An 11426-nucleotide genomic window follows, 5' to 3' on the forward strand; every position below is an offset into this window, starting at 1 on the left:
TGCCATACGATATGAGGTGAAATCGAAGTGCGAACCAAAGTATTTGCAATGTGCGACTCAAATTCAAACTTGTGTTGTTGCTGCTTTTTTAACGTGTGAAAAGGCAAATTACTGTGATTAAAATTTCCGCGGCGAAAGTAGTCGTGCTTATAAATTGTATCCGCTTCTCTGCATATTTTCTAATTAACTACCTTACTGTGTTAGTGACGTCTAAACTTAGGCCAAAATAGCGTTAGTGCGAAATTCGGGCTTTTATTTATTTATTTATTTATTTATTTATTTACAGATACTGCCAGCCCTTACACAGGGCTATAGCAGGAGAGGAATATGAACAATTATAAATCACATATTTTGCACATGGAAAATCGTACATTGAAACAAAAAAAAGGGACAATAAATTAAAATTAATAACACCAAGAGGTAACAGCATAAGCCGCTGAAGATAACAAGGACACAAAGTTAAGTATATTATTTACAAACTAGGATATTTCCAATGTGTTTTGTGAAGAAATTAATGGATGAGGATGAAACGGCTTCTTCCGACAGGGAGTTCCATTCTTTGATAGCTCTTGGGAAAAAACTGTATTTGAAACAATCGGTATGTATAACAGGGGGACGAATAAACATTGAATGACGATGTCTAGTGGTTTCACCAGAAAGAATTTCAAAAAAGTCTGTATGCCTTATATGAAAATGTTGATGAATGATCAGGTAAATATATTTAGGTCTTTCATATTTAGATCTAGCCTGTAAAGTCGGTAGGTTTGCCTGTACACAAAGTTGAGAAGGGGAGTCCGCCCGCCGATATTTATTGAATATAAATCTGACTGCCAGACGCTGTATTCGTTCGATTTTTGATATATTTATAGCAGTGTAAGGGTCCCAGACTACCTTAGCATATTCAATTATAGGTCTAAATAATGTTTTATAGGCTAGAAGTTTTGTTTCTAGATTTGCGAATGGCAAATTGCGCCTCAGACACCAGAGTGACTTGTTGGCCTTGGCACACACATAATCTATATGGTGGTTCCAGCGAAGATCACTAGTGAAAATCATGCCAAGGTACTTATGCTGATCAACTCTAATCAGTTCATGATTATTAATAAAGTAAGAGTAGTTTAAGAAATTTAGCTTTCTAGAGACTGTCATAACTACAGTTTTTAACGGATTTAGCACCATTTGCCATTCATCACACCATTTCATTATTTTCTGTAAGTTTGCTTGTAATTTGGCCTGGTCTCCTACCGCATCTATTTTATTGTATATAATGCAGTCGTCTGCAAAGAGCCTAATAGAAACATCTATTTCGTTCGGGAGGTCATTTATAAATAGGAGGAATAAAAGGGGGCCCAAAACACTGCCTTGGGGAACTCCAGACTTAACGCATGAAATCTGAGACCTTGTACCATTAATTTCAACAAATTGCTCACGAGAAAGAAAATAGGATGAAAACCATTGAGTAATAGCAGCATTTTTGAACATAACATCAATTTTTCTTAGTAGTTTATGGTGAGACACTTTATCAAATGCCTTAGCAAAGTCCATGAAGATCAGATCCGTCTGTCCCCGAGAGTTAATATTTTCTGAGAGATCATGGGCTAATTCGATGAGCTGAGATGTTGTGGATAGGCCTTGACGAAAGCCATGTTGGTGGATAGATAACAAATTATGTTCATTAATATAAGTTAACAGATGTTTCGAGACGATATGTTCAAGCATCTTTGAACAGGTACTAGTGATTGATATAGGCCGATAATTTGCTAAATTATCAGCACTGCCGCTTTTGAGGACAGGAATCACTTTAGCTTGCTTCCATACCTTTGGTAAAAAACCACTATGAAGTGAAGACCGAAAAATTAATGCAAGATATTTAGAATTCCATTCGGCATAGCGATAAAGAAACTCGTTAGGGATGCCATCGGGTCCAGGGTTTTTCTTTATGTTCAAACGAAGCAAAAGGTTGAGCACACCTTGTTCAGAAATTTCAACGTCAGCAATAGGCGGCCTGTCAGATGGAGTTTCAATACTCGGCATAATCCCGTTGTCTTCAGTGAACACAGATGCAAAAGAATCATTGAAACTCTCGGAAGAAGGATGCTCATTAGATTGTGTCGTTGAGCGAACATTCGATGATGGATTAATATATCTCCAAAATTTACCCGGTGCTTCCTTTAGAAATTTTGGGATTGTGATGCCAAAGAACCTTTTTTTGGATTCTTTCACAAGTATCTTAAGTTTCGTTCCAAGACATTGAATGGTAGAACGAGTCTGAGAGCTAGGATTCTTTTTACAATTCTTTCGTTTACGTTTTATTAGCCTCTTTAAGTGTATTATTTCTCTAGTTATCCAAGGGCTTCTATTGCCAGTTTTCTTTAAACGCTTAGGTATATACAGTTTTATAGACGACATGACCAAATTAGCAAAGTACTCCCAGAGACAATCCGGATCCTGATTACGCATATAAAGTTCAGAGAATCTCTCATAAGAGTCCTCTAGTAATTCTAGAACCCCAACATCATCAGCTCTAGCAAAGTTTAACACGGCACTTTTGCGGGAATGGCTTACAGTATTGGCGGAAAGGCTCAAAGACAGTACTACAAGTTTATGGTCAGAGATGCCATCACTGGTCTCACAGTCTATTAGTAAAGGCAACAGGTGATTAGACACGAAAACAAGATCAAGGATAGACGAAGAACGAGCACTGATTCTAGTATAGTCGGTCACCACTTGGTTTAAACCAAAACAAAAAACAAGATCAAGAAGCTCAGTGCAATTCAAGATTTCTGTATCTCCAGGAGAGTAAGCATTCCAGTTTATTCCAGGTAGGTTGAAATCACCCAAGAGTATAATATTGTCTCCTTGTTGCATATTGCACTCCATAAAGTGCCGGAGAGAAGAATGAACCTGGACTGGTGAATTTGGTGGCCTATACATACCGCCTATGTGGACTGAACGATTCTTAGAAATTATTTTAATCCAAACAGCCTCAATATCAGCGGGGACAGGAAGTATAATAAAGTCAATATTATCGCGAATAATTAACGCAACTCCACCACCTCTACCATCCCGGTCCTTCCTTACCATTACATAAGACTTTGGAGTTACCTCACTATCTAATATACCTTTATGAAGCCATGTCTCAGTAATCATTGTAATATCCGGATCATGCTCTAAAATCATAGCTTCGATTTCCTCGACCTTATTTAATATGCTTCTTGCATTCACATTCAGTATCCTGAAGGAATCCCTTTCCAAAATTCAGGCAGGGTCATCCCGAGGGCGTGCTTGGCACTCATAGCGCTCTTTAGCGATTTCATTCCACGCATAAAGGACATTATTGACTTTTATTTTGTCATATAGTAGTTCAACTTTTGCTCCCTTTGATCTTTCCTCCTGTGTAGAAACCCATAGACATTTTCGTACTTCAACAATCCTTTTCGAATAATCCTCACTGATTCTTATATTCGTACCCTTAAGCATTGAGCAATGACGCAAAATTTTAAATTTGTCTCTGAAATCAGTCACCCTCATGATTATGGGACGGTCTCTACCTTCAATCTTTTTACCTAGGCGATGGATTCTTTCTACTGAATCGATTTTCAGCTTCAAAATGCCGCTAAACACATCACCGTTCACCTTTTTCAACAAAACATCACGAGTTTCCCGTGCGTCCTCACCAATTCCTCACCCACCTGGAGCACCCTGACGTCACTAAGAAGACATCGGCATGACGGTTTCTTGGGTATAAAAGAAGCTGCAGCAGTGACGGCCTTCAGTGGACTCGGCGGCACGGCCGTAACAATGTTGGCTCACGTACCTTTGTACATGCAGGTTAGTGATAAGAAATATGTATTTCGTAGCGATTACCTTTGTTTGGTCGTGCTGCCGTGTCCACATACTATTGCGAGTTGTATCGGCGAATGTTTCTTTTTGGCAGGGATGTTGTTGTCGTTATCAGGGGATGTAGAAAAAAATCCTGGGCCTACCAACACTGAAATGATCAAGGAACTTCTTGATACGCAGAAAGTGATTTTGGGTAAACTTTCTGAAATCCAGGAAAAACAGGCCTCTTCTGAAGCAAAGTTGGCTCAAATGAATACCAGGCTTTCTTCCATAGAAGAAACTTTGAAGGAATTCGACGTTGTTAATAAGAGACTGTCTAAAGTTAAAGACTATCTGCATGTACATGACCGGAATTTAGATGTTCTCAACTGAAAGGTTGATCAACTTGAAAACAGGTCCAGACGAAATCATGTTATTTCGTCTGGACCTGTTTTCAAGTTGATCAACCTTTCGGTTGAGAGCATCTAAATTCCGGTCATGTACATGCAGATAGTCTTCAACTTTAGACAGTCTCTTATTAACAACGTCGAATTCCTTCAAAGTTTCTTCTATGGAAGAAAGCCTGGTATTCATTTGAGCCAACTTTGCTTCAGAAGAGGCCTGTTTTTCCTGGATTTCAGAAAGTTTACCCAAAATCACTTTCTGCGTATCAAGAAGTTCCTTGATCATTTCAGTGTTAGTAGGCCCAGGATTTTTTTCTACATCCCCTGATAACGACAACAACATCCCTGCCAAAAAGAAACATTCGCCGATACAACTCGCAATAGTATGTGGACACGGCAGCACGACCAAACAAAGGTAATCGCTACGAAATACATATTTCTTATCACTAACCTGCATGTACAAAGGTACGTGAGCAAACATTGTTACGGCCGTGCCGCCGAGTCCACTGAAGGCCGTCACTGCTGCAGCTTCTTTTATACCCAAGAAACTGTCATGCCGATGTCTTCTTAGTGACGTCAGGGTGCTCCAGGTGGGTGCGCGGTAGACAGTGTCCACGTGTAGATGGAACGATGGCTTGCCAAAAACGGCACTTGCATTGCGGAGACAGCCTTGATCGACGATAGACGTAGGCGAGATCAGCGGCGCTTTCGCAGAAAGATGCGCTCCATCCGCCCGTCCCACGAATCCGCCACCGATGAAGCAGCTCTCGAAGACAATCTGCATGTACAAAGGTACGTGAGCCAACACTGTCACGGCCGTGCCGCCGAGTCCACTGAAGGCCGTCACTGCTGCAGCTTCTTTTATACCCAAGAAACCGTCATGCCGATGTCTTCTTAGAGACGTCAGGGTGCTCCAGGTGGGTGCGCGGTAGACAGTGTCCACGTGTAGATGGAACGATGGCTTGCCAAAAACGGCACTTGCATTGCGGAGACAGCCTTGATCGACGATAGACGTAGGCGAGATCAGCGGCGCTTTCGCAGAAAGATGCGCTCCATCCGCCCGTCCCACGAATCCGCCACCGATGAAGCAGCTCTCGAAGACAATCTGCGTGTACAAAGGTACGTGAGCCAACATTGTCACGGCCGTGCCGCCGAGTCCACTGAAGGCCGTCACTGCTGCAGCTTCTTTTATACCCAAGAAACCGTCATGCCGATGTCTTCTTAGTGACGTCAGGGTGCTCCAGGTGGGTGCGCGGTAGACAGTGTCCACGTGTAGATGGAACGATGGCTTGCCAAAAACGGCACTTGCATTGCGGAGACAGCCTTGATCGACGATAGACGTAGGCGAGATCAGCGGCGCTTTCGCAGAAAGATGCGCTCCATCCGCCCGTCCCACGAATCCGCCACCGATGAAGCAGCTCTCGAAGACAATCTGCATGTACAAAGGTACGTGAGCCAACATTGTCACGGCCGTGCCGCCGAGTCGACAGTATATTACATGACGTGCGCAGCACAGAAGTGAAAAAGAAATGTTAGAAGGTAGTAGTACGTTTTTGGAACAGCTGCGTTAACATGATTCCAGGTTTCTGTCCGTGACCATTTCTGTTAATATTTTCCGAAAAATCTATAATTCGCCCATTTTTACCTCGGCATTAAGGGTTAAAGAGCATAAATGTATGTCGTGGAAATATTATGTAATGAAATAAATATGTGTGGACAATGCAAAAAAGCACTTTTTGAGGGAATGTGCGAAACTGACAATTTATAGGGAATTTTTTTTTCGCACTTGGTTTTCCATCGTTTCGTCAAATTCAAATGGGACTCATGGGCGCAAAAACATTTGCCAGCTAAAGGTATTTTTGCGAAACACTGTGCAAGTAAGGCTTATGTACGTGCAATTTATTTGTAATTTTTCGAGGGAAATGGATATTGCTCGCATGGTTGGGACATTTGGCGTGGAATAAGCCTTCTTTCTTTTAGTTTACTTTCTGAGTGAGCAACCTTCACTGACGGGCTCAGTTTCTCGATGACGAGTTGACAAAAGACGGTACGGTACATCGGAACGTTGGACACTGTAGCAACTAGCTGTGAGTGAGCCTGATCGCCAAGCGTCAACAGCGAAAGCTAGTACGTATTAAATCACAGTAATGGAACGTAAATTATGATCCAGCGGTAGTCTTTCAACCAATCACGGCATAATCTTTTCCCTGTTCCTGCTTGCACAGCGGACCCATGAGGCACGCGTTGCGAAAGACAATTCCGGAATTGTGTGCATTTGCGGCCTAAGCTGCCTCCGATACTCGGCGATCCATCAGCTTTCCCTTGCCCAGTAACTGGCTGCGTTCCTACGAAGAACAACGCAGCGAGAGCGGGTACTATCGCAGGCGAAGAACGCTGACAAGCCGACGGTCACGGCCTCGGCCGCCCTGCCCGTGGGCGCCTCACGCGTCCTTATTCGTCACGATGCGACGGCAGTAGCGAGCACAAAGGCGCCACCGTGCGCTGTTCAGCGAGAGTGCGTGCACTGACGATTCCGGCCGGCCGATTACATCGACAAAGACCGACAAGCGACAGGCGAGGGAGGGAACATAAAAGGGAAAACAACAGCTCGGTTGACTTGTACGTTTGTGTTTGGTGGCGGGCTTCCTTGCGCCCGCGTAGTTTTCTTTTGGACGGCGTGCGTTTCCATCGCCTGACATGGGCATTTCCAAGTGCGCGCGCAAGCACGAACGCGCGCACACACACACACACACACACACACACACACACACACACACACACACACACACACGCACACACGCTTGTAGTTACACCTGCAGAGGTTCGCGTGCGCTTAGATTGACCATGGATCTGAGGTGCGCGCGCAGCGGATGGTTCCTGTTCGGCCTGCAGATAAAAAGAGCGCCTGCAATGCGGCAACGAATAGAAAATATGAGTTGCCTCATCCTCCCCAGAGTGGAAGCTGAGCGAGACAGCCGGTAGAGGAGGTCGTCGGAAAGGAGTTAGCGTAATTGCCACGGACTTTCGACGCGGCTGTGACCCTGTGGGCCTTTCCCAGGGCGTAACGTCGCGGTCGGCGGAGATCGACAAGAAGCGCGACTACTGTCTCTTTGGGCAACTGACCCGGAGGCATGGCGGCTTGAGAGGAGGTTTCGAAGCGGAGGCCTTCGTTGCCGGAAAGGAGCAGATATAAAAGGCGGAACACCTTATGCACCGAAGTCAGAAGTATCTCCTGAAGCAGACCGCTACACGAACGCACGTCCCCCAACAGGTACTGGCGTTGGCTCTATTACCTCTGTCACAGTGACCCTTAGCCAGAAGCATCTTAAATTTGGGTTCGAGCAGTAATGCCTATGCCTACTGTTAAATTCTATAACAGACATGTATATTATTCTAGGCGACTGTTGCGTAATTTTTAAAAGAATATTATTAAACAACGTGCCAATTGGTTTTCTTTGCGAAAATGCAGGGCAGTCAGTTTTTCTCAGATGACCTATTAATATTTATAACGCTCGTTGTGTGCGTATATGACGCTAATGCTGATCTCCAGCGTGGTCGCAGTAACGGTTCGCGCTCTCTTTATTTTTATTTTCATTATTCTTTTGTCATTTTTCACTAACACGATTAGCAGAAGATGCAAGCGACCACAGAGACCCCTGTAGGCTTCCATACATAATGACAGATGAATTTTTCTTTTGTAGAGAGTGCATTTGATATGGTTCGAATTGTTTTGAGTGAATGTCATAGCATTATCTCTCGTTGGCGCCGTTAATTCGACCACCACTTCGTCCGAGTTAGTACGAATCGGATAATTATTTCCTGCACTCGGTTATGCAATGTTTCCCATGTCAACTGGAATGGCCTTGACCTGTACCTATAGGACTAATAGTTCTACATGTAAGGTTGCACCCCTGGGAAGCTTACATGCGTGATAACCGTGGCTTCGGGATGCAATTATGTTAAGCTAGGCTATGCTGGCCGTTTATGATCGCAGCGTTTGCGTAGATATAAATAGTGCGCGGCAGCGTTTTTAGTTTCAATGTCTTCTCAAGTATTTTTCTAGCTACACTGTTTCGTCTGACGATAAGGCGTTGCAGTCTGCATATGCGAAATTGTGCTTCCGATGGCGGCGTTGTGATCGCTGAAAACCGTTCGCTTCCAATCTACAGCTCTTCCTGCTTCCTTACTGGGCTCGCATGATTGTATTTTTTCCCGATTAGGCAGCACGCGCAACAGTGCCATGTGAAAAGTTGACACCAGCGAGCTGGTGCGGCAGTATTTTTGTAACGCACCGCCATTCCAAGGGTGTATCTGAGATATTTTATTCAATTGTCTACCGTAATCGATCGGTGCACAAAAGTGCCAGAAACTCTCTTCAAGGATATGTGCTATTAGGTAGGCTACCAATCAATTTGACCGATTCACTTTTCTTCGCTATGGCTTCAATCGCATAGTTCGTAACAATAAAGGACAATGAAACAGTGCTGAAATTTCTTAACAGAAGCAGCAGATAGGTGAAATAACGCTAAGCATTTGGAACACACTTCTATCAAAACTGATTGTTCGGTGAGCTCCTGATTTCAGCTTAGTAAAGCAGTGAACGGGGCTAGTTGGTGGACGTTCATAATCACGCGTTCATTGCACTTAGTGTTACACCAACGAACATAAGGAACAAAACACGGACGTTACATGGCGCAAACTACCAACTTGCTTAGTACTGTTGAAGAACCGGCTCATATACAAGATGATGTGGCAGGGAAGGGGTGTGAAATAAAAAGTTATCACAATGTAACAACGTGTGTTGATGCGGTGGGCCGGCGAAACATCGTTAACTTACACCCGTTCGCCCTGGCCAACTCGACCTCAGCTTCAATGACCATGATGGACGGAGTTCTTCCGCACTTCTCTTTTTCCTTTGCTATAGCAAGTGCTCCCCATATTTCTGGCTACGTTTTTGTTTTTGACGTGCCAATGAATGTGGTGCTTTCTAGTAGCGGAGAGCAGTTGCACTGTTTACAGTGTGCCACCAAGTTGATAGGCGCTGTCAGAAGCTGGCACGTGTTCTATACCTCCCGCCCCCCACCCGCCACATCACCTTGTGTATAAGCGTGTTCTTCAATAGTATTAAACAAGTGGGTAGTTTGCACCACGTACGTCGGCGTTTTGTTCCTTATGTTCGTTTATCAGTTCCGTCAGTGTAACACTAAGTGCAATGCAATCATGGACGATCCTGCGCGTGTGCGTCCATAGGGTGCGGGCAATTTGCGTGCACGACCTATCAAACCATTTCTATAGTGCACCGTTACTGCATGATTGAGCGCCGTTTTTTTTTTTTCATGTTGACTACGCTGTTTATTTAGTAGGCAATGATTCCTTTACATGACTCCTTCTCTTGGAGGTGCATCATATTTTTGTTCCGCAATGCATATCAGTGTACTTCACAGAAACTGTTCATTATAGCAACTAATGTCACCATAGAAGTTGCGCCCCATAAATGTAAAGCGTGCAGAACAAAAGCTCATTGCGTCAAAAGTACCTCTATAGTAGTGGAGCTATGGGCAACCAGCGCTGGAGCTTCGCGTGCCGACAGCAGCGCCGTAACACACAGCCTAGCGAGCGGTAGACACAGTTTCCAGTAGCACACGCAGTGATTTCGTGTCAGCAAATTCACCGATTGTCTTGAGTCACACTTTTCACGGCTCCTCAAACGGCAGGGAACCGACGTGCTAGGACGTAGCAGCGCATGCGCTTTACGCAGCGCGCATGGCCATGGACAGAACTTGGCTGGCCGCATCGGGCTTGACAAACATTGATACAGGCGCACGTTTCTTATCGCTAAATATGTCGTGCCATCTTCGTAGCCTCCCTATCGGACGGTTTCAGCATATTTTAGTAACGCATGAAAAATGTCGTAGCGCCTCCTGGCCAGCGCTGGTTCCCCATATCACTGTAAAAGAAACTAGAAGTAGGTGAAAGGGCGTAGCACGTATCACGCATGAGGCGTGCGAACCCACAAAAAATCACCCCCCCCAAAAAAAACTAGAATGTGTGTGTGTTGACGATTTCTTTTCTAAGCATATTATTCTACCTTTATTGTAGGTGTTCATGTATATTACATTATTACCATGATTTCCTGTGGGACGTCCGCCACGCCGAGGGACTCGAGGCCGTCACCTAAGTTGGGGTGCTTATGGCTCCACCCCACCCAAATAGCCGGACCATTTAGAATAAAGTTTTCACTCACTCTGAACGCGGCAACATGAACGAGAACATTACTCTGTATTCTCCCGCCGGTGCCGTGATGTGAACAGTTGCGCCATCTGCTGTCCTTCCAGGTTACCATGCTCAGCAGCAGGACAATCCTCGTGGCCCTCGTGGTCCTCGCTCTGGTGTTCGTCCTGGCCTCCGCCCAGTTCGGTCGCGGTGGTTTCGGTGGTGGCCGTGGATTCGGCGGCGGCGGCTTCGGTCGCGGTGGCTTCGGCGGCGGCCGTGGATTCGGTGGTGGCCGTGGATTTGGCGGTGGATTTGGACGAGGCTTCGGTGGATTCCGCGGCTGAAGTGTGCTGTGATATTGAGAGCGGGTGGACATTGTTCTGACGAATACCAAACTGATCAGCAGAGTGGAATTGGAAGATCACCCGTGAGCCGAACGAAGGCTGGATTCATCGTGCTTTGTTCCATCGAAGGAATGGTGGAACCTCCTGTGTCCACGCTTGCATTACCGACCAAATTGCTCATCAGGCCAAATCTGGATTGATAATGCTCATTTTTTTGTTTCTAGCACAACCTGTAAATAAAAACCTTAAACCTGAGCTATAAATGTCTTGTGAACACGGAAGCCTGCACTTCACTCTCTTGGACTTTCACTGTTGATAAAGCTCCTGCCACTGCGTACGAGCAAAAACCTGCTATCACTTTCCCATTTGGTGCAGGTCACATCGCTATACTTATTTCTTACATATGGCTCTGGTCTGCGTGCCAGCTAGTGTAGAAAGACATAAATTCTATCAAAGCCAGAGCCGTTAACCTCACAAGAAAAAGGCCTTTTTACCCTTGCTTTTGTTGAGCTAGCAAATGAAAATGGCGAGAAAGCCACTCATGCTCGTAAAGATTACGAAACCGCAAACTTGAAGCAAAATATATTATGATGTATTGATTACCTCATGAAAATTTTCAGTTTCATAGCCTGATAGGTGGTTT

The 11426-nt window shown here is 44.8% G+C and overlaps 1 protein-coding gene across 1 annotated transcript; it reads left to right on the forward strand.

Annotated features, from left to right (window-relative positions):
• The first annotated feature begins 7338 nt into the window (after positions 1–7338).
• Positions 7339–11038, forward strand: LOC135919134 (neuropeptide-like protein 31). The gene is made up of 2 exons (XM_065452864.2): positions 7339–7497; positions 10562–11038. The coding sequence occupies exons 1-2, from the start codon at positions 7435–7437 to the stop codon at positions 10781–10783; spliced, it is 285 nt and encodes a 94-aa protein (XP_065308936.1). The 5' UTR covers positions 7339–7434; the 3' UTR covers positions 10784–11038.
• The last annotated feature ends 388 nt before the right edge of the window (positions 11039–11426 follow it).

This window comes from Dermacentor albipictus, chromosome 3 (genome assembly GCF_038994185.2).
Source record: "Dermacentor albipictus isolate Rhodes 1998 colony chromosome 3, USDA_Dalb.pri_finalv2, whole genome shotgun sequence".
NCBI classification, from domain to species: domain Eukaryota; kingdom Metazoa; phylum Arthropoda; class Arachnida; order Ixodida; family Ixodidae; genus Dermacentor; species Dermacentor albipictus.